This window comes from Neoarius graeffei, chromosome 25, assembly GCF_027579695.1.
Source record: "Neoarius graeffei isolate fNeoGra1 chromosome 25, fNeoGra1.pri, whole genome shotgun sequence".
In the NCBI taxonomy this organism is placed as follows: domain Eukaryota; kingdom Metazoa; phylum Chordata; class Actinopteri; order Siluriformes; family Ariidae; genus Neoarius; species Neoarius graeffei.
In genome coordinates this window covers 17865106-17888923 of record NC_083593.1, presented here as the reverse complement: position 1 = coordinate 17888923, position 23818 = coordinate 17865106, and the positions used below count along the sequence as shown (strand labels likewise).

Genomic DNA, 23818 nt, shown 5'->3' with positions numbered 1-23818 from the left:
TCAAGTAGATGAAGTACTTAAAAAAATAAAAGTGCTGTGATTTTATAATAATTTTTTTCTGATTCATAACAGAATGGAATGTTTATAGAGTATTCGGAATCTGATTGCAATAAATAGAATTGGACCAGAATTAAATTCCTAGCATATAAAAAATTGCATGCTTGAAATATTCAGATTTTTCTATTCCATTCAGATTTTTTTTTTTTTTGCAGTTTGTTGTAAATATCTACTACATATTACAATATCAGTCGACATTTTATATTTTGCTTCGAGGAATTACATGCGACCTTTGACCTGGATTTTCATGTGGTTACAATGTCAATTGCCTGTTGACATTTATTGGTAAACTACAAAACTAGAAATTAATACAAACAACAATGAATGATTAACAAAATGTGATCTATGAAAATACTTAGAAAGTGGAACAAAAAGATTTTCTGACACAGGTTAAACATTATCAGTTCATTTGTTTACAAACATTAGAATTACTTCCTCATTTACGTAAACACCGACATCGATATATTTATATAAAAGATATTTTGTACTAAATATAAGTCTCTGTAAAACAAATGTTAAACAAAAATTGTTTTGTTAACTTAATATCACATACTGATTATTATTTTTTTAAAAAATAATCATCTGGATGTTAATAATTGTGGAATGATGTCGATAACTGTGGACAAAGGTATCTAATTTTGGAATGTTGTCATGTGATCCGATACACTAAGTAATCGGGATTCAACTCATTTTTTTTCCAGTGGAAGTTTGAGTAATTATTCATGCACACTTTACATATTTAGTCTTTTCTACTTTTGCAACAGCCAAAAGATCGTTAAGGTGTCGATAATTGTAGCCACTGCTCTAGTATATATGGTAACTCTAGGCTACATACTTTAATTCCTAACAAATCCCGAATTCACCAGCATACATTACACCATAATGGAGATGGAGTGTGAAGTAGAAAATACAAGTTTTGGTTGATAAAACTATTTAACTGAACAAACCTTACTGCAGTGTCCAGCTTCATGGCTCCAAAGGAAGTAGGTTACTCTAAGGGGCAACATCTAACTTCTGATGGAATCTAAAACCTGATTGGCTAAAATTAATTTATGGGAATACAAACTAGTGTAGTGGTTAGCACTGTCGCCTCACAGAAAGAAGGTCCTAGGTTCGCGGCCAGCGAGGGCCTTTCTGTGCGGAGTTTGCATGTTCTCCCTGTGCCTGCATGGGTTTCCTCTGGGCGCTCCGGTTTCCCCTACAGTCCAAAGACATGCAGGTTAGGCTAATTGATGGCTCTAAATTGACTGTAGGTGTGAATGTGAGTGTGAATGGTTGTTTGTCCCTGTGTCAGCCCTACGATAACCTAGTGACTTGTCCAGGGTGTACCCCGCCGCTCGCCCATAGTCAGCTGGGATAGGCTCCAGCTTGCCTGCGACCCTGTAGAACAGGATAAAGCGACTACAGATAATGGATGGATGTGCCCACTGTAGCCTTAGCTTGCTCGCTAAAAGGAGTGAGACCTGATGTGGTCTTTTTTTAGTCCATCTGCCTCAAGGTTGGGTGGCATGGTGATGTAGTGGTAGCACTGTCACCTCACAGCAAGAAGGTTCTGGGTTCGAGCCTAGTTGCCAACGGGGGCCTTTCTGTATGGAGCTTGCATGTTCTCCCCGTGTCTGCATTGGTTTCCTCCGGTTTCCCCTACAGTCCAAAGACATACAGGTTAGTCTAATTGGTGGCTCTAAATTGACCGTAGGTGTGAATGTGAGTGTGAATGGTTGTTTGTCTCTATGTGTCAGCCCTGCGATAACCTAGTGACTTGTCCAGGGTGTACCCCATCTCTCGCCCGTAGTCAGCTGGGATAGGCTCCAGCTTGCCTGCGACCCTGTAGAACAGGATAAAGCAGCTAGAGATAATGAATGGATGGGTGGATGGATGTGTCCACTGTAGCTTTAGCTTGCTCGCTAAAAGGAGTGAGACCTGATGTGGTCTTTTTTAGTCCATCTGCCTCAAGGTTGGGTGGCATGGTGGTGTAGTGGTTAGCACCGTCACCTCACAGCAAGAAGGCTCTGGGTTCAAGCCTAGTTGCCAACGGGGGCCTTTCTGTATGGAGCTTGCATGTTCTCCCCGTGTCTGCATGGGTTTCCTCCGGTTTCCCCTACAGTCCAAAGACATACAGGTTAGTCTAATTGGTGGCTCTAAATTGACCGTAGGTGTGAATGTGAGCGTGAATGGCTGTTTGTCTCTATATGTCCGCCCTGCGATAACCTAGTGACTTGTCCAGGGTGTACCCCATCTCTCACCTATAGTCAGCTGGGATAGGCTCCAGCTTGCCTGCGACCCTGTAGAACAGGATAAAGCATCTACAGATATTGAATAGATGGATGGATGGATGGATGGATGTGTCCACTGTAGCCTTAGCTTGCTCGCTGAAAGGAGTGGGACCTGATGTGGTCTTTTTTAGTCCATCTGTCTCAAGGTTGGGTGGCATGGTGGTGTAGTGGTTAGCACCGTCACCCCACAGCAAGAAGGCTCTGGGTTCGAGCCTAGTTGCCAACAGGGACCTTTCTGTATGGAGCTTGCATGTTCTCCCTGTGTCTGCATGGGTTTCCTCTGGTTTCCCCTACAGTCCAAAGATATGCAGGTTAGGCTAATTAGTGGCTCTAAATTGACCGTAGGTGTGAATGTGAGTGTGAATGGCTGTTTGTCTCTATATGTCCGCCCTGCGATAACCTAGTGACTTGTCCAGGGTGTACCCCATCTCTCACCCATAGTCAGCTGGGATAGGCTCCAGCTTGCCTGCGACCCTGTAGAACAGGATAAAGCATCTACAGATATTGAATAGATGGATGGATGGATGGATGGATGGATGGATGGATGTGTCCACTGTAGCCTTAGCTTGCTCGCTGAAAGGAGTGAGACCTGATGTGGTCTTTTTTAGTCCATCTGCCTCAAGGTTGGGTGGCATGGTGGTGTAGTCGTTAGCACCATCACCTCACAGCAAGAAGGCTCTGGGTTCGAGCCTAGTTGCCAACGGGGGCCTTTCTGTATGGAGCTTGCATGTTCTCCCCGTGTCTGCATGGGTTTCCTCCGGTTTCCCCTACAGTCCAAAGACATGCAGGTCAGGCTAATTAGTGGCTCTAAATTGACCATAGTTGTGAATGTGAGTGTGAATGGTTGTTTGTCTCTATATGTCCGCCCTGCGATAACCTAGTGACTTGTCCAGGGTGTACCCCATCTCTCGCCCATAGTCAGCTGGGATAGGCTCCAGCTTGCCTGCGACCCTGTAGAACAGGATAAAGCGGCTACAGATAATGGATGGATGGATGGATGGATGGATGGAATACAAAACAAACTGTCCCAAGTCTCCCCTACAGTAACTAGCTCTACTATGTAAAGAGAAGTGACAGTCCATCATTTCTTTAAGACATGGAGTGTCTTTTAATGAATAAAAATAAAGAAAAACAATGGAATTAAAAGGTGTGTCTAAACTTTTGACTCGTACTGTGTTTAGAAAGAAAGAAAGAAGAATTGCTGATACCGTACTGTACCGTACCGTACCGTACTGTACCAGTTCATGGACCCACTTTATTATTTGAACGCTCGATGCACGCGCTTCAACACAGAGCGCGCACGCGCGCTAACGCAACACTCTGGCTCACGCGCTCATCCAGATGTTGTTCTGGAGAATCCGGCAGTTGAGATTTCAGAGGAATGAAGCTCAGCAAACAAATACTGTTGTTTGTTTGTTTTTTAATGTTTGAGTCGGAAAAGAGGGCATTACTGAGGTATAAGAAAGCAGGAGGAAGAGCGGGGAAGCGGACGCGAGTGGTTTTGACCCGACAGTGTGTTGAGTCTTTACTGGGGATGAAGTTTCCCCCCAGTTTGGATCCCAGAGCCATGGAGAAAGCAGGCAGGCTGCTGCTGTCGCTCTTCCTCATCATGTCCAAGTTGTGTGTCAGTGAGCACCAGGTCCTCCGAATCGGTAGGTTTCATGACAGCCTTTGTTTTTGTCTTCAGATATCGGCAGGTGTTCTTTGTTCAGTCGTTTTTTGTTTGTTTGTTTGTTTGTTTGTTTGTTTCATTCCACGCTTAATGTTAACTGAAATATCTTAGCAGGTCTCTGAAAAGCGTCTTTTCTTTCAGCCTCAGTTTCTGCTCAGAAAGTTCATTTATATGTTGTGAGAAAAGGAGTGGATTTGTTTGTTTGTTTGTTTGTTTGTTTGTTTGTTTATCTCATCTCATCTCATTATCTCTAGCCGCTTTATCTTGTTCTACAGGGTCGCAGGCAAGCTGAAGCCTATCCCAGCTGACTACGGGCGAAAGGCGGGGTACACCCTGGACAAGTCGCCAGGTCATCACAGGGCTGACACAGACACAGACAACCATTCACACTCACATTCACACCTACGGTCAATTTAGAGTCACCAGTTAACCTAACCTGCATGTCTTTGGACTGTGGGGGAAACCGGAGCACCCGGAGGAAACCCACGCGGACACGGGGAGAACATGCAAACTCCACACAGAAAGGCCCTCGCCGGCCATGGGGCTCGAACCCGGACCTTTTTGCTGTGAGGCGACAGCGCTAACCACTACACCACCGTGCCGCCCCGATGAAAGAAATAATACAGATAAAACTAAATCTTTGATGTGAATATTCATCTCATTCTCATCTCATCATCTCTAGCCGCTTTATCCTTCTACAGGGTCGCAGGCAAGCTGGAGCCTATCCCAGCTGACTACGGGCGAAAGGCGGGGTACACCCTGGACAAGTTGCCAGATCATCACAGGGCTGACACATATGCCGCTTTTCCACTACAAACGCGGCTGAGTTGGGCTGAGCCGTGCCGTGCTGAGTCGAGCTGAGCGGGGCTGTTGGAGTTGCATTTCGACTACAACCGCGCTGAACCGTGCTGGCTGGAAGTGGGTGGACACATTGGGTGGAGTTAGCGAAAGTGGGTGGACGTCACGTGATGTCGTTAAGCAGCGCAAACAGTGACATCAGTGAGCTTTTAAGCGGTAGTCTCACGACCCGAATAGTAAACAATAAACATGGACATGGAGTCGTTAGTGTTGCTGGTCTTGGTTCTGTGGCTTGTTGTCACCGACAACGCCAACAGATACTGGCAAGAGCGTATAGATGAGGCGAGGCGCATAAGGCTTCAGAAATTCTCGTAATTCGTAATTCTTCTTCTTCCGGGTTTACGGTGTTTACAGATCCCAGCGTGCTCGCGGGGCGTGTGTGGGCATGTGAGGACACTCCTCCTCACCAATCAGTGCACAGGGGAGTGTCTGCTCACGCCCCCAGCCTCACTCGGCTCGCTTTGGCTCGCTTCAGCCCCACTCCAAAACGGTGCGAGTTTTGGGTGCTAAGCAGGGCTGAAGCGAGCTGAGTCGTGCTGTTTTTTGGTAGTCGAAACGCGAGCCGTGTCGGGCTGAAGTGAGCTGAAGCGAGCTGAAAAAGGGTAGTGGAAAAGGGCCATTAGACACAGACAACCATTCACACCCACGGTCAATTTAGAGTCACCAGTTAACCTAACCTGCATGTCTTTAGACTGTGGGGGAAACCCGGAGGAAACCCACGCGGACAACATGCAAACTCCGCACAGAAAGGCCCTCGCCAGCCGCTGGGCTCGAACCCGGACCTTTTTGCTGTGAGGCGACAGCGCTAACCACTACACCACCGTGCCGCCCCGATGAAAGAAATAATACAGATAAAACTAAATCTTTGATGTGAATATTCAGAATTTGGCAAAAATTCTGCAAATTTGTGGAAAAATGGCGGCTTGATCTGGGACATGATAAAGCAAGTCAAGTCAAGTTTATAGCGCTTTTAACAATAAACGTTGTTGCAAAGCAGCTTTACAGAATTTGAATGGCTTAAAATATGAGCTAATTTTATCCCTAATCTATCTCCAATGAGCACGCCTGTGGCGACGGTGGCAAGGAAAAACTCCCTCGGACGATATGAGGAAGAAACCTCGAGAGGAACCAGACTCAAAAGGGAACCCATCCCCATCCGGGCAACAACAGACAACATGACTAACATTAACAGTCCTAACATAAAGTCAGCTTCATTGATGCTATAAACCCCCCACTGACGGAAACCAGAGCGCAAAACCGTTGACGACAACCGCAGTCCCCAAGTCAGCAAGTCAACTGCAGTCCCCAGCCCCAAAAGCACCACTGCAAGAGTCCAGAGCGTCCTCCAGGCGCGACTCCCAACTGTCCACATGGAGCTGCCCTCTACAGGAGCAATGTGATGAGACTCCAACCAGACACAGCGCACCAGGATGAATCAGGCAGGTCCGAGGAGCAGAAGAGGTTAGCATCTCGATCCCAGGACCAACATGTAACTCAGAGTGACAGATTTGGGGGAGGGGAGATAAATGGTTGACTACATCGCATTCCCTTAAAAAGGTTGTAGTCCACTGAAAAGTCTACAGTTATCACTAATCAGGGGCGTAGCTGGGGGGGGTCCTGGGGTGCCCATGACCCCCCCCTTTGTCAGACCATACATTTTTTCAATAGCCGCATAAGAATATTAGAAAAGCGCCCACTGTAATTTTTATAACTTTTTTTTTTTAAACTAGATTGTCACCTAAGCCTCATTAGGGTTTCTATAACCTTGTATGGACTTCCTGTGGTTTGGGCACGAAAACCCAGTTTGTCAGAGTATATGCGGGAGAGGCGGACGTAAGTGCAGATATGTTAAATAATACACAGTGCGATATGAGCATAAAGTGCGTGAAACGCACACAACAGGCAAACAGTCCGAAACAGTAGGCAAAGTCGTAATGAAGGAAACAGGCAGGAGGTTAATTGAGGCACGGACAGAATATCAGAGGCAAAACTATACAAGATCAAGGGACAAGAAACAGGAGTTGAAAAACCAGGAGATCAACAAGGACAGGAAACAAGGCTCTGTAAGACACACTAGACGTGGCGTAGTACTTCGCATCGTCCTTGCATGGGCACAGTCCTTAAATAGCCCAAACATAGTTCATTGATTAAAGACAGTTGTTCTTTGTTAACGGCGCGCACGCCGGAGTTCGTTAGGCATGCGCGCACAGCCCGAGGCGCGCCTTCAGGTGCACAAGCCAAGGCACGCAGGAAGTAAATAATTCTGCGCAAGCGCAACACGATTGCTCTAGAAAGCGTGGTCAAGCTGCCAGTGTAGCTGCAGTCTTTTTAGTTGTGAATTACGAGTATTTCCTCTTGTGTTAATAATTCGCCATGTCGAAACAAGCGAAACTTTCCTCCTTCTTTCGACGTGAAGAGAGGAAAGCAATTTATTATATATTTTTTCCATCAAAGTTGCATTTTGTGGCTTCGAAGCTAAGTTTGAGTGCCGTTTCTAGAACACGACATCAAGAAAACATGGAAGAAACAGCAATAATGGAAGAGCCGGTTTCTAAGCTGCCTAAAACTAGCAATGGTAATTATTTTTTGTTACATAATGTACTCAGGTTGCCAGTCAGTGTACAAACCCCCCTCCCCCCCTTGAAAAATCCTAACTACGCCCTTGCTAATTGTATTTTAAGTTGTAACTTTATACACCTAAGGATTGGTGCGCTCACAGAATAATCATAACCGTAATAAAACATCATGCAAAATATTTGATCACCGTTGTAATTCCATTTTCCGCAGACCCAAAACCAATACGATCGTGTGTTTTGATCTAAACGGAAAGCCTCAGGGTCAAGGTCATTACCTCACCAAAAGTAGGAACTTAAAATCACTACGCCATATAAAAATTGCTATAAATCTGTGATTTTGTTTTTTTAAACGAAAGCTGAAAGTTAGGTATAGAATATGTTTCTTACAGAATATGTTACGATGGTAGCTGGTCTTGTATGAATTTCTGAGCTATAAAATGAGTCGTGGTCTATTTTTTACCGTAGCGTGTTATTTGTGTGCGGGGAAGGACACACATTAACGATTTGCATGTGTAGATTGGAATTTTCCACTCCAACAGTTAGAAGTTGATCGTGCTTCCATTTGCGGTCTTTCTGTTACGCGAGTGATCTGTTCGGACGTTATCACTGAAAAGGTGAGTTTTGACAGGTTTTTTTTTGTTTTAGTCTTGCAGTATAAGGCAATAGAATGTTTCTTTTTCATCTTACTTTCATATTTCATAGTGTTTGCATATTTTTGGCCAATATTTTGCAACCATGGTCAATTTAGATCGAACTTTTGAGAGAATCTACGGCCAGTCATTTTGCCCCGCCCCCGCCTCGCGCTCCGTCCGGTGCGGTAGTGATGTCCCGTTGCTTGCGCGCCGCAGCAGAGACCCGCGCGACCTTCAGCCGGTACAGTCGTTGTTCTTTTACCACCGCCGTTATTCTCATCTTTCCGGAGTGTTCTTGATTTTTCCATTGTGTCCTATTTCGCCATATCAAATACCCAAAATGCATCATATTATTCATATTTAAGTGAATAATCAATTCAGTCATCATAACTTGGCATTTTTAACCCAAGCAATCAAAAAGAGGAAATTTATTCAATATTTTCACTCATCTGTGAAGGAGGGGCTTTAATTCTTCATGATGTAGTTATTTTATATGGAAATCAATTTTACAAAAGCATTTGAATTGTAATCAAAAAAAATTTCCACAGTGGAGGCCAGATAAAGCAAGATACTATCTTTATTCTTATTAAACATGACAAAAGAAACATTGAGTGTTAGGTAAATGCAAAAAAAATAGTAAAATTAGAAAATGTATTTTTTGACCATAACGTCCCGAATGAGAGACCAGTTTCTGAGACGGACCCATATGCTAAAGAGATAAACATGCTCTCTGGTCCTAAACTTTTGGTGAGCCAAAGCAAAAAAAAAAAAGGTGTCAGAAAGTATATATATATATATATGTATGTATGTATGTATGTGTGTGTATTACCTAATGAATGAGCTTCATTCACAACCATTAAAACACCACCCTCATTTAACCTATATAAAAAATACTGACGCTACTTGATTAATGAATGCACTGATATTAGTGATGTGTTAAAGCTAGACAGCTTTTCAATTATATAAAATCGGTGAAATTTTGTTTCCTCTAAAATTTAGTCATTGTGATATGTTTATTTCTGCAATATCTAAAAAAAAAAAAAACCCAGGCCATTCTGTGGCTGGGAAGTTATTTAATTTGAGGACAAATAATCTGCATGAAATCGCTCGCTTTGCACAAACAGACCGAGGAAGTCCATGTGCGCATGCGCAGGTTTACCTGTGGCTTCTTTTCTTCTTCTTCTTTTGGGTTTTAAAGCAGCTGGCATCCAGTGTTGCATTACTGCCATCTACAGGTTTACCTTGACCGTGCACTGACAGTTCCTTCATTCTGTCGCTAAACGAACAGTTGGTCACACCGAGGTGCTCGCTGACCGCCGATATTTATTAGTTTGGTCCTGCGTTTCCTTTAATCCAGCCACTGGGGGTGCCTAAGCGTACTCTTGGTGCCGGTCCCAAGCCCGGATAAATTGGAGAGGGTTGCGTCAGGAAGGGCGTCCGGCGTAAAACTTTGCCAAATCTAACATGCGGATTGAAAAGAGAAATACCATACCGGATCGGTCTGGGCCCGGGTTAACAACAGCCGCCTCCGGTACTGTTGGTCAACGGGGTGCCGGTGGAAAGTATGCTACTGTTGCACCAAAACGGAGAAAGAAAAAGAGAGGGGGGAGGCGTGTTAGGAGAGAGCATGAAAGATGGAAGGGAATGATCTTAGAATTGAGGGTAGGAACACTGAATGTGGGAACATTGACTGGCAGAGCGAGAGAGTTAGCAGGTATGATGGAAAGAAGGAAGTTGGACATTTTTGGCCCTTTTCCACTACCCTTTTTCAGCTCACTTCAGCTCACTTCAGCCCAACACGGCTCGCGTTTCGACTACCTCAGAGCAGCACGACTCAGCTCGCTTCAGCCCTACTCAGCACCCAGAACTCGCACGGTTTTGGAGTGGGGCTGAAGCGGGCCAAACCGAGCCGAGTGGGGCTAGGGGCGTGAGGAGACACTCCCCTGTGCACTGATTGGTGAGGAGGAGTGTCCTCACATGCCCACACACGCCCCGCGAGCACGCTGGGATCTGTAAACACCGTAAACCCGGAAGAAGAATAATTACGAATTACAAGAATTTCTGAAGCCTTATGCGCCTCGCCTCATCTATACGCTCTTGCCAGTATCTGTTGGCGTTGTCGGTGACAACAAGCCACAGCACCAAGACCAGCAACACTAACGACTCCATGTCCTCCATGTTTATTGTTTACTATCCGGGTCGTGAGACTACCGCTTAAAAGCTCACTGATGTCACTGTTTGCGCCGCCTAACGACATCACGTGACGTCCACCCACTTTCGCTAACTCCACCCAATGTGTCCACTCACTTCCAGCCAGCACGGTTCAGCGCGGTTGTAGTCGAAATGCAACTCCAACAGCCCCGCTCAGCTCGACTCAGCCCAACTCAGCACGGCACGGCTCAGCCCGACTCAGCCGCGTTTGTAGTGGAAAAGCGGCATTTGTGTGTGCAGGAGACGAGGTGGAAAGGAAGCAAGGCCAAGAACATTGGAGGTGGATGCGAGTTGTTTTATTATGGAGTCAATGAAAAAAGAAATGAAATGTTTCCTTCACAACACAACAGCTTTTCTTCTCGCTTTCCGTTACTGTAGTCGCTTTCTCGTGTCATTCGCGTCCTCTATTTTCCTCTCCTGTTTCAGATTTGTATCCCACAATGCCTTGTGTGAACGGAGGAAGCCCACCACATGATGCATGATGGAGTATCTTGAATTGGATCATGGTGAAGCAGGAAAAAATAGCGGAGAATTTAGGGCCACGTGGCCCTAAATGCATTAATTGTTCTATTTTTAAAAAACTAATAAAATTGGAAGTCTGTGATTTGAATTTGGTAGCTTTCGGTCCACTAAACAAAAATAATCAGGTGTCGGGGGAAATTATTTTTATGACCTGAATTTGAAAAATCTGAAAGGCAGTCTAGCTTTAATATCAATATAAGTGTTATGGATGTGATCTAAATCAGAATTTTGTTGAGGCAAAATAATTATTCATGAAGTTTTTTTCTAGTTTAGATCCATCCATTTTCTATGTCACTTATTGATTATGAGTCACGGATAAATGGAGCCAATCCCAGCTGCCTTCAGGTGAGAGGCAGAGTACACCCTGGATAGGTCACCAAGCTATCTCATGAACAACCATTCACACTAACGTTCACACCTCCGGGCAATTTAGAGTTGCCAGTTGACCTAATCAGCATGTCTTTGGACTGTGGGAGGAAAGTGGAGCACCAGGAGGAAACCCATGCAGGCACGAGGAGAACATGCAAACTCTACATAGAAAGGCCCCAAGCGACCGGCAGGTTTGAACCTGGAACTTGCTTTCGGTGAGATGATAGGGCTAGCCACTGTGCCACCATGCCACCTTCTCATTTACATTATCATTTAAATATTTCTCTAAACTCATGTACAAGCCAAATAATCAGCTTATTGATCCTCACTTGATGAATTGACCTGAGACTGCTGGAGCGTTTTGTTTGTCATGCAGTGTTGCCAAACCTCTTCAGGGAAAAGTACTAGGGATATAATTACATGATGTATTGAATTGTTTTCTTTGATGAAAAGCCTGTGATTCGATGTGTCCACATATCAAACAACACATTCAACCAGGGCTTTGAACCGGTTCAAGGAACGAAAACGAAAACCGGGAACTTTTTCTATTTCACATGGAACAGAAACGAAACCAGAAACTTTATTATTTTTTATGTTCCGGAACAGAAACGCTTATTAAAAATAATGGTAACCGGTTAATACCGGGTTTTATTTCGTTCCTCAAAGTTTCTGTAGCCTACAAATAAAAGTCATTCTTCTCCTGCGCAAGTTTCTATGACCCGCTGGGGTTCACTTCCTGTGTGACGTTCGCTGACTGAATGGCGAGAGCAGGAAGGTGGACTGCTATCACGTCTCCATGTGATAATAAGTGAATTACTGAGTGTCTGAGCAAAGAGGAGCCTGAACGTTGCAACCTCCCTATTGGCTGTTTGTAAAAATGTATCAGTTGTTGCCCTTCCCACGGGAATCACCGCGGGCTCGAGAGACGAGACCTGACGAGTTAGTTCGTTGGTAGCAGAACAAAATGTCTGGACACAAATCGGGTTTTCAGAAAAGGAAAGAAAATAAACGGAGGGTTGAAAATACAAAAAAGGAGGCAGAAAATGCAAAACGAGTTTTAAGGTAGGACAAATGGTTAGTTTTCTGAGGCAGCCCACCGTGGCTGCAGGCTTTCAGTTGTCATTGAATGGTTACTTTTCTGAGGCGGCCCGCCGTGGCTGCCTGCAGGCTTATTTATTATAGCCCATTTAGTTAAAATAGTTGATATAAAATGTTTATAGTTATAGTTATGTGATGGTTGTCCTGATTTAGACTGTTTTTTTTTTTTTTTTGGGGGGGGGTTGCGCGATGTTGCACCCGGGTCCAGATTAGGGCAGAACCGGCCCTGGCTACATTTCAGGTGTAGTTTGTTTTATGTATGTATGTACTTGCATAGATGTGTACTTGGTCTTCCAATATGGCGCCTAACAAAATCTCGCAGCGCGGTGACGTCATGCGGTAGCCCTCTATAGGGCCTGACTAGCCTTGGGTAACACACTAAACGAATTATCTTTCATTTTTGGCACTTTTTCTGTTTGTGTAGATGGGAAGACATACTGAGAATCCAAATCACCAACATTTGAAATAATAATTGTTTTGAATTATTTCTTGTCTTATTTAATGAAGGTTGTAATAGAATTAGCCTACATTTGGCTTAAGCTGGATGAGACAGAGACATAATTTTATAGCCATTTGTTAAACAGCTGACAGGGAACGTAATTAACCGTTCCGGGAACGAAATTTTTTTGTTCTAACCGGTTCGGGAACGTCTATTTAATGGTGGAACCCAAAACCGGAAACGTTAAAATTCCGTTTCTGTTCGGAACGAACCAATAGGAAAAAAATTCTGGTTCAAAGCCCTGCATTCAATAGACTGCATAATAAAGTCAGCTGTTCGCCATAAAACAGCCTATATGGCTTATAATGTGAGGTGTAATAAACTTTTAAACTTAATCAAGCTACAATTCCTCCTTTGAGAAAGTAATCCTACGTTCGACTAAAGGTTGTAACTTACATAACGTCGTAATTTCCTAACTCAGAGTAGGAAAAAATGAAGAAAATGCCTATTCGTTCACTCTGGAAGGTCTCCTCAACTCTGAGTTCAGCAAGTGATGTCAAATTAAGACAGCATCAGAGGTTAACTTCTAAACTGTATTAAAATCAGGAGCCCAGGTGTAGACATTACCTTATTGCTTTTAGCTGATCATATAGCAAGGTGGTACAGCAGGTGGCACTGCCACGTCAACAAGCTCCAGGATTTATGGCAACCCATCGAACCATATGATAAAAAGTTTTGAAATTTGGCATACAGATTGGGGATAGTCCCCTGATTCTTTTTGCCAAGTTTCATGTTTGTACCTTGAGCGCTCTAGCGCCACCAGTGGGTGCATATAACTTTTGAAAGATATTTCCAACAAGTGTTGCCAGGCAAAACAAACCTCGACCAGCAGCACTTATTTTATACCAATATGTTGATAATGGTAATATTTCTCAATCATCAGCTGTCAGGTTATAGTCCTATGAAAATCCATGACCTTGAGTTTGACATTTCAAAGTCATTCAAGGTCAAATGTCATGGCAGCAACTGAAAGCCCATATGGGACTTCTTATATGTTGATAATGGTAAACATTTGGCAATCATGAACCATTTCAAAGTTATAACCCTTTGAAAACCCATGACCTTCAGTTTGACCTTTCAGGGTCACTCAAGGTCAAAGATCATGGTGCCAAATGAAAGCTTATATGGCACTTCCTATAAGTTGATAATGGTAAATATCTGTCTACCATCAACCGTTTTCAAGTTACAGCCCTCTGAAAATCCGTGACTTTGAGTTTGACCTTTCAAGATCACCCAAGGTCAGAGATCATGTGCCAAATGAAAGACCATATGGGAGTTCCTGTATGCTCATAATAGTAAACATCTGTCTATCGGCAACCGGTTTTCAGTTATAATGGAAAATATGTTATTTTGACCAAAAGGTTGACCTTTCCGGTGACCTTCACCTTGACCAGATTACCCCCAAAATTTAATCAGGTAATCTGCGGACCATTGCCCACCTACCCTGAAAATTTGAAGTCAATTGGTGCAACCGTCTAGACACTAGATTGTTAACAGACAGACACACAAACAACAAACAAACCACACTGATTACAAAACCTCGCCCTGCTTACTCTGCCGCGGGTGAGGTAAAAATGAGGCACCATTGGATTGCTAGGCTCAAGCAGAGGTCACCGCACCCCGTGATGTCAATTTCCACCATTTTGGACTTTTATCAAAACTAGTGCTGTCAAAGTTAACGCGATAATAACGCGTTAACGCGATCTCAATTTAACGCGATTAAAAAAAATAGTGCCGTTAACGCAAATTCTAATTTGGCCCTGCGAGTCACCCGTAATTCCTGTTGAGGCTTGTCGCGCGCTGCTTCAATAAGAGTACGTGTGAGTGATGGAGAAAGGCATAGACATATAAACATCCTCGCCGCCATATTGGATGGGGCAAAGTGGAGATTCTTCAGCCGTCTCTGGTATAGCGTCTAGACAGTAGCCGAGAATAAAGATGCCTCATTCATGTGCTGCGTTTAACTGTACCAACAGGTTTACCGTCCAAACGAGATCACATGGGATTACCTTTCACAGGTGAGACTGGAAAAATACTTTTCAATACTGTTCCTTCAGTCTTCAGTTTCCCAGCTCATCTCCACCGGGTAGGTGTAGAGTTATAAGCAGTGAGAATTAGATAATACACATAGATTAAAGTTTTCCGTCGTGTGACGGATTTCCGTCAACTTAACTCTCCCAAGGCCAAATGTGAGGTCGGTGCTGATCCGAGGAGAATTAAAATGACGGGTGGTTGGGTAGAGATTGGGTTATAACACTGATGTGTTGCAACACCATCAACTATCAGCAGGGTTTATTTAACTTTTTTGTTTTTGAGCCGTGCTTTGTGTCGTTCAGTTCCTATGTTTGATCATGTTTAAACGTTCGCTGTCTACGGTGCGGCATTAAAAAAACATGCGCTGTCAAAATTGGCAAAATACATTCCCATGTGCTTGGCGTGCTTGTGTCTGACGATTTCTGTTTTGTATTAAATTAAATCTTGCCAAAATGACTCAGTTCAAACTTGGACATATAGAAATAGAGCATGTTAAAAAAAACGAAAAAATAAACCCCGGAAAGCCCGCTCCTCTGCTTCAGCCAGACTTGAAGACCCGACGGTGCAATGCTTGCAGACTGTCAGAAGTAATTAAACCTAAATTTATAGCTAACGAATCAGCAGATGCCCCAACAATTATTATTTTCGTTAGGCCAATGTGTAAGGTATGTTAGAACCGTGCCTTATAGCCTACATTATATCACAATTTAAAGGACGTTTGAGGAGTTGGAGGCTGCGAGCGCAATGATGTTCCGACATGCGCTAAACTTTATTCCCTGAAAATCATACACCAGCGTTCAATGCCCCAAACAGTCAAAATGTCTAGAAGACTACGGTTAAATAATAATCATAGCCTACTAAGTTAAATTACGTCAAAACATCTGTTTCTGGCCTATGAAATGATGGAGGAAAATGAGAACGAACGCAGATAGCAGCCAACTTCACGCGATCTTTTAGGTAACTTAACACTCGTGTTGGCCACAATATTTCTCAATAAAATCTTGAATTGTTTTTGAAGCCGTGTTCAACACAAAGTAAGGTCAAATTATAATTTTATTTTAAGCGAAGATCCAAACTTTTTTCTATATTGACGTCGAGCGTAGAGGAGCATGTCATTCTGCTTTCGGTTTCGGCAGCATGGATGCGCTTTACATGAAAGAAGGCACTGATGTGTCTGCCATCGATAAAGGTGTAAAAAACAAGTGGAGGTGGGCTTAGGCTGTACGAAATAGGTGAAAACGGAAAGCCATTTAGTTCATGGTGCAAAAAACTAAATATTCCAGGCGCTTGCATTTGTGTGGTTTGCCACAAAAAAATAATATACGGAAGCAATGGAAAGAAAGCGCTGTCGTGCCATCAACTGGAAACCAACCACAAGGCCAATGTAAGGGGCTTCAGCACACCTGTTCTTTACCAGGAGCAAGTCTCACTTCAACGGAGGTCAGTCCATCTATGGCTGATCGCGTCTGTGCACAGAAAATACGTGTCTGTGCTTTTATAGCGCAGCATGACCTGCCATTGACCACATTGCAGCCATTGGTCGATTTGATGCGATCAGTCTCGGAAGACAGGAGCGCCCTCTCTAGGTTGTCACTGTCAAATGCTCATGCCTCATATTTGTGCACGCATGGCATTGCCGCACAATTCAAAAAAGAATTGTCTATGAAGCTGCAAACAAAAATGAATATCTCAAAAATGAATGGTGAAGAATCACTCAACAATAAATTGAATATATTAATCCATTAATTAATTGATAATAAAGTTATCAGTTCTAAGTTAACCATTCTCAGAATTTCATCGAAATCCACCCATAACCCCCCCCCCCCCCCCCCGTAAATTGTCAGTCAAATAAATTTTTTTTGCTTTAATCCCTGTAATACAGTGCCACACTATAATGAATGTTTTTGAACGTATGATGAATGTGGGCGGCACGGTGGTGTAGTGGTTAGCGCTGTCGCCTCACAGCAAGAAGGTCCTGGGTTCGAGCCCCGGGGCCGGCGAGGGCCTTTCTGTGTGGAGTTTGCATGTTCTCCCCGTGTCCGCGTGGGTTTCCTCCGGGTGCTCCGGTTTCCCCCACAGTCCAAAGACATGGTGACTCTAAATTGACCGTAGGTGTGAATGTGAGTGTGAATGGTTGTCTGTGTCTATGTGTCAGCCCTGTGATGACCTGGCGACTTGTCCAGGGCGTACCCTGCGTTTCGCCCGTAGTCAGCTGGGATAGGCTCCAGCTTGCCTGCAACCCTGTAGAAGGATAAAGCGGCTAGAGATAATGAGATGATGAATGTTTTTATTTTTGTTATCTGTTTTTTTCTTCTTTTATGGCAAATACTTCTCTTCAAAAGAAACTAATGAAGAGTAAAATAAAACATTTTTTTTTATTTTCACAGTGATATGCACTTTATTTTTCATCCCTTGGTTTTCTCTTCTAATATGGAAGTTATGGATGTCAGTGGCTGTGACAAGACGTGTTATGCTCTGCAATAAAAAAAAAACAACAACATTGGTACAAAGCAAGCCCATTCACTTTTTTATGCTAAGAGAATTACAATGTTTTTTTATGTGACAAAAATATGCGATTAAATTGCGATTAATCGCGAGTTAACTATGACAGTCGCGACATTAATCGCGATTAAATATTTTAATCGCTTGACAGCACTAATCAAAACCCCTTCAAAGTTTCACAGGTCACAAAATGTGTCCAATTTTTGGAAAATTTGGCACAGATGACCTTTTGGCCAAACCTCACAAAAGCTCTTTGTTGGCTTTTTGATTTGCAAAAAGTGTTCACCCATTACAGCCGGTCAAAACAAGCCAAACAGAAAGTGAGGCCATATCTCAGCAACCCTTTGATTTGGTCCAAGCCTCACAAAAGTCATTTGTTAGCTTTTTGATTTGCAAACGCATTCATCCGTTACAGCTAACTGAACTCATATCTCAGCAATGCTTTGATGTATCAACTCCAAACTTGGGACTCTCTTTCTCAGGAAGCGCAAAAAATTGCTTCATTTGACCACTGGCAGGCACTGCAATAAGCAAAAATGTGTTGACTAACAACTGTTGATGTGTTTGCCTTAAAAATGTTTTGATACTGTGGGAGGACCAAAGGCTGAGGGCCCGTTTACACGAGGACGCTGTCGGGTAAAAACGACTAAATATTTTATCGGAAGTGCCTTTCGTCTACACGGGGACGGCGTTTCCGAGGCTGAAAAACGGAAAAAATTGAAAACGCCTTCCAGAGTGGATAAGTTAAAAACACCCCCCGTTGCATATCCGTCTAAACTACCCAATACGCGAAACTCTGCTCGGATCTGCTCACGTCGGGTACGCGTTTACGTCATACATACGTCATATACTGTACATGCCAGCCCGGGAAGTAAGAAAGTAAGTAAAAAAGTAAGAGCATGTCTGATTACATCGATCCAACGGACCTTCAAGCTGCTCTGGCAGCTTTAATAAACGTCCAGGAGTCCTTCGAACATCTATACCGAATCTGCACATATACCGTTAATGAACAGAGGCGGGTATAGTATGCTCTTACTTTTTTACTTACTTTCTTACTTACCATAGCCAGAGTAGTCAAAATTTTTGCGGCGCAGATGTGCAGATCAGACAAGACAGAAGATGTTGCGCATGCGTGCAGACATAGTGGAGGTCTTTCACAGCACCGCCTAGCCGCCTGGCATGCACATCCAATTGAATTCCACACATTTACACGTCACCGTATAGACACAGATTTCCTCCTTGAAAACGGTCGTGTAGACACAGAAAAAAGTGAGAACGAAAACGGACTTTTGCGTTTTTGTTTCAGACCGTCCCCGTGTAAAGTGGGCCTGAGACTTGTCAAGTGAACATAATTGATCCAGCCATCATATTGGATTTTATCGAAAGGTTTAAAAAATGTTCACAGGCCACAACATTTTTCCAATCTTCACCAAATTTGCAAAGATGATCTTCAGATAAAACCTCACAAAATTTATTAGACAGATTTTTATTTTCAAAGCCATTCATCCATTATAAGGAACTGGGCAGTGAGGGCCATCAAATAGTGAGTTCATAACTCAGCCAGTCTTTGGTCACTTGACATGAAAGGTGATGAGAGTGCATACGGTCATGCCCTTGACAAAATGATATGAAGAGTCTATGAAACTAAACCCTGCTTAACTGCTTGCCCCTTCATCGCTGCTTGAAGGTATATTTATTAATTGTAAACATTTTGTGTATTATTTTGTGTATTATTATACATATACCTTTGGTGGAGAAATTATAGATTTTACAAAAAGTTAAGAATGGGGTAACTTACCAATAAACCAATACTGAATGCTGATTCTGATCAAATGTAATTCAATGTTCTGTTTTTTCCAGTGTACTGTACACTTCTGAAATCAACTCCTCTCACAATTTTTGGAAGAATTTCATGAAACTTGGCAGGATTCTTTGTTATATGTCTGTAATACACATACTGTAATTTTTTTCAAGTGGGTCACATTTTACCAGAGTTACAGTCCTTGATTAACAACATTTTGGTTTGACAATTTCATGAGCGTGTGTTTTCCTTCTGAAATCAACTCCTCTCACAATTTGTGGAGGAATTTCACAAAACTTGGCAAAAGGCATTGTTATATGTCGGTAGTATGCATATTGTTATTTTGTTCAATGCGGTCGCATTTTACCAGAGTTGTGGCCCTTGATTAAACAATTTGTAGTTTGATCATTTCATGAGGGCGTACGTTCTTCTGAAATCAACTCCTCTCTCAATTTGTAGAGGAATTTCACCAAACTTGGCAAAAGGCTTTGTTACATGTTGGTAGTACGCATATGTGCCCAAATCCAGAATCCAGGGAATGTCTGCCCTGGGGCATTTTGAGTTATTGACAGATTCAGAAAGTACAGTTTCTAAGCTCTCCAGTGATGCTTTCCATATGGAGATCTGACAATATTTGAAGAATGTGTGGCCTTTTGAAAGTGCATAACTCTTAAAACAGAAAAGGGAGAAAATCGCCCTCAAAGTTTTCCATCTCAGCTACTCTGGGTGTAGGGCGGGCACATAATGGTGCTCATTTGCATGACATTACGGAAAGCTCTACCCCCTATGAGCTAGCATGATACTACTTTCATATAAACAAAGATCACCACGTCAATTTTCCTTCCATGCAAAGTATGCCCAAAACAATTATGAAGTACAAAAATAAGTCCTAAAGTATACTTTAACGCTTTGTGGTTGAAAAATTACTCACACCGTAAGAAAGAAAGATAGCACGATGATGACACAACTAACACAACGCTAGTTTCATGTAAAGCCTCGGTCACAACCGGCCGTACGTGCTCCTACGGCCGGTCTACATGCAAAAAACGCAAGAAACGCACGAGAGCGCGCATGAAAAGCACGAGGGCGCGCGTGTGACGTGCTGATTTTCGAGCCGCAGACCGGCCGCAGAGGTTCTTTGTCATGTCAAACAAACTCTTACAAACTCTTACAAACTCTCGGGTGCTTACGTTTTTTTCAGGTTGCAAGACAAACTTACGGCCAATGCGCGTCTTTCTCCATGAACAAAAAAAAAAAAAGCAGCGATTTGGGAAACGCCAAAAATCACACGGCCAAAAAATCGTACGTCCGGTTGTGACCTAGGCTTAACCAAACCACAACACTCTCCGTTACATGCAAAAATAACCACACAGCCTTAGATTAATAAACTCACCCCATCAGAAAGAGAAACGGCGCCTTGCACACACCTATGCCTCCGATGGAATGTAATCCGAGGACGGTCCGTGTATCATCCTATCATTCAAGTATTCCATTCAATCTGGAAAACGAGGTTGCGTTTTTTTTTTTGCTAGAAATGGTGATCTCTGATGTAAATACCGTGTGTCTGTTTGCTTCGTGGTGTTTCAGCTCCTCTGCGCTCTGTTTAACTTGCTCATTCCATAGTGAAATCACACGCCTCTATGCAGGTTAAGTAGCCATGCGCTCAGCTCGGATCATACAGCTGATTCGCGGAAAAAAAAAAAAGACTTAAATCATCATGTGAATGGCCCATATGGTAATTTACCCACACCCCCCAGCAGGCGACAGTCCTGACAAAAACAAGACAATTTGCAACAAAAAATGTATGCTTTTCCAACAAAACAATCTATTATCTGAAATACTGATTGCATTCTTCAAGATCTCAACTTGCACATGATGGAAAAAACAAAAATCACAAATTTCGAAAAAAAAAAAGCTTCTTTTGCGATTATCTCGGATTCGTTTCGGCCGACATGTGTCCCTGGATTCGGTGAGGGGTCACATATTGTTATTTTGTTCAATGCGGTTGCATTTTACCACAGTTGTGGCCCTTGATTAACAACCTTGTACTTTCACAATTTCATGAAGGTGTGCTCGCCTTCTGACATCAACTCCTCTCACAATTTTTGGACGAATTTCTCGAAGCTTGGCAAAAGGCCTTGTTATATGACGGTAATACACATATTGCAATTTAATTTTGTTTGTGAAAATTTTACCAGAGTTTTGACCCTTTTTGTTTTGATTAAACAATTTGTAGTTTGATCATTTCATGAGGGTGTACATTCTTCTGAAATCATCTCGTCTCACAATTTGTAGAGGAATTTCACCAAACTTGGCAAAAGGCTTTGTTATATGACAGTTAAACGCATATTGAAATTTCGTTGAATTTGGGCAAATTTTACCAGAATTCTGCCCTTGATTATTAACAAACTTGTACTTTGGCAATTTCATCAAGGTGTGCTTGCTTTCTGAAATCAAGTTTCCTCGCAATTTTTGGAGGAATTTCATGTAACTTGGCAAAAAAAAAAAAGAGATCCCCCGCTGGCCGAAAGGCCCAAAGGGGGATTATGTCGTGGCAATGTCCGTCCGTCCATCCATCCATCCCGGGAAAGGTACTCACCTTCTGAAATCAACTCCTCTCACAATTTTTGGAGGAATTTCACGAAACTTGGCAGGATTCTTTGTTATATGTCAGTAATATGCATATTGCAATTTCATTCAATTCAGTCGCATTTTACCAGTTATGGCATAGTTGCCAGCGGGGGATATTGTGCTCTCAGAGCACTCTTGTTAGAGATGATGTGCTGTGCAGTTTTTGTACAGTCGATGAGTGAAAGGCACATCAACTTTTAAGTTCCACATCGATGAATAATTGAATGACAATCGTAATTGTCATGCTCAGTCCTGTTAAGCAGTCATTGCAGTATTACACTATATTCTGAACTCAACTGTTGACTCCTGGCCACTCTCAAAGTAATTCTGACCAATCCCTTCTGTTCATGCATTAAAAAAAAATTCACACACTTCTCCAAAAAGTTTGACTGATCCCATTTGTACCTGCCTGCAAAAATTTCTGCTGAAATTCGTTGGTTGTCTTTTCCCAGAATATAAAGAAATGAGTAATTTAAACTACAGCAAACCTGAACAGGGTAAAGGGCAATTCCATGTAAATGTCAACCTCACCATGCAAAAATAAAGCAACATGTAATACATCAAAACCAGTCCCAGAGATATCACCTAGGCCTGTATTTTACAGATGTGAATAAGTTGAACCAATTTGTAACCAACTAATATGTCCCTGTCAGTCTTTCTTTCTTATAATGTAAAACCCAAGCTAAAATCAACTTTGATCATGTACAATTCTATATTATTCCCACAAGCCACAGAAATGTATGCTAAAATCCACAAAACAGCAAAACAACAGCCATCCTAAATATTATTTAAGAACTTTGATAGTTTTAGCTGATATTTAGAGAGTTTTTCAAAGGGTTATGGTGGTTAAATTGCTGATTTTCGAAACATATGCCATGTCTATTTCAGACGCGTCACATCCATAACGGAATTTCGTCACATCCATAACGCTGACTTTTCCTTCCGAAACTCTGCATGAAATACAAAATATTTTAAACAAAGATTTTTTTAATATTCACCTTGGACCCCTCTATCAAATGGATATCTCCATTTCGACATTAGGTTTACAATTTCACAGAGTTTGATAAAAATGTACAGTCACCCAAGAAAAGTGATACTTTTTCTGTCACATCCATAACGCATCTTTTATTGGCATTTTCTGGCATGCCCTAGATGTACTATGGGAATTTTTCTTGTTCTATCACTTCTCCAGTATGGTACAGCCTTAAAATATGCAACACCTGTTTAAATACTGGGAGACAATAAAACATGCACTGGGTCATTCGTTGTCATTTTGAGTTCAAGTGTCACGTCCATAATGCTGGAATTGCTCTCAAGCAGTTACTAAAGCAGCACTACACTGCATCCAGTACTTTCCCACCCTGGCATTTCATTGTTTTGGGAGCTCCCACTCGCATGAGAATAAAACACTGGGCCGATCCCAGGATCCCAGTCCCAATAGTTTTGTCCAATGTACTACAGGATGATATATCCTCAGCACAGATTTGTATTAACTGAGCCTTTGCTCACACTAGCAAAAGACAAGCCAGTGATGTAACTTGCAGTTTTGCTGTTGTGGGTGTTCAGTGAAGACTGGTCTTGTTGCTTGTGCGTGTGCATTATTCAACTATTTTAAGTTCTGATGTGGGATGGCAGCAGCCAAAATATATATGATCTACTGTAAAATACAGTGTGGGCACAATAATGAAAACATGTAACAATATATTAATATCAACAGCCTAATCAGGATTAATGCCTCTCTTTTGTCTCAAGATCATCTCTAAGGTTCTTGGACTGCTATCATACAATTGCTGAATGTTTTGTGGTGGGATATTTGAACATTAGGGGCAGCCATGGCCTGAAGGTTAGAGAAGCAACCTTGAGCCCAAGGGGTCGCCAGTTCAGTTCCTGGGACTGGCAGGAAAAATGTGAGGGGAGTGAGTGAATGAACAGCACTTCCCCCTCCCTCTGTATCATGGCTGAAGTGTCCTTAAAGCATATACGCAGAACCATGGCCTCACTTTTTGTTTATAAATGCCTTGAGACCTCAAGAATGGCATCGGAATAGTTGTAAGCGTTAACAATAAATCTAATAAAGTAATTT

At 42.6% G+C, this 23818-nt stretch overlaps 1 protein-coding gene across 1 annotated transcript in view; it reads left to right on the top strand.

Moving 5' to 3' along the window:
- Positions 1 to 3922: 3922 nt before the first annotated feature.
- grik1a (glutamate receptor, ionotropic, kainate 1a) overlaps positions 3923 to 23818 on the top strand; it is a 191966-nt gene continuing 172070 nt past the window's right edge. The window contains exon 1 of the mRNA XM_060909259.1: positions 3923 to 3982. Coding sequence (XP_060765242.1) covers positions 3940 to 3982 — 43 coding nt within the window. The 5' untranslated portion in view covers positions 3923 to 3939. The remainder of the gene's footprint in view (positions 3983 to 23818) is intronic.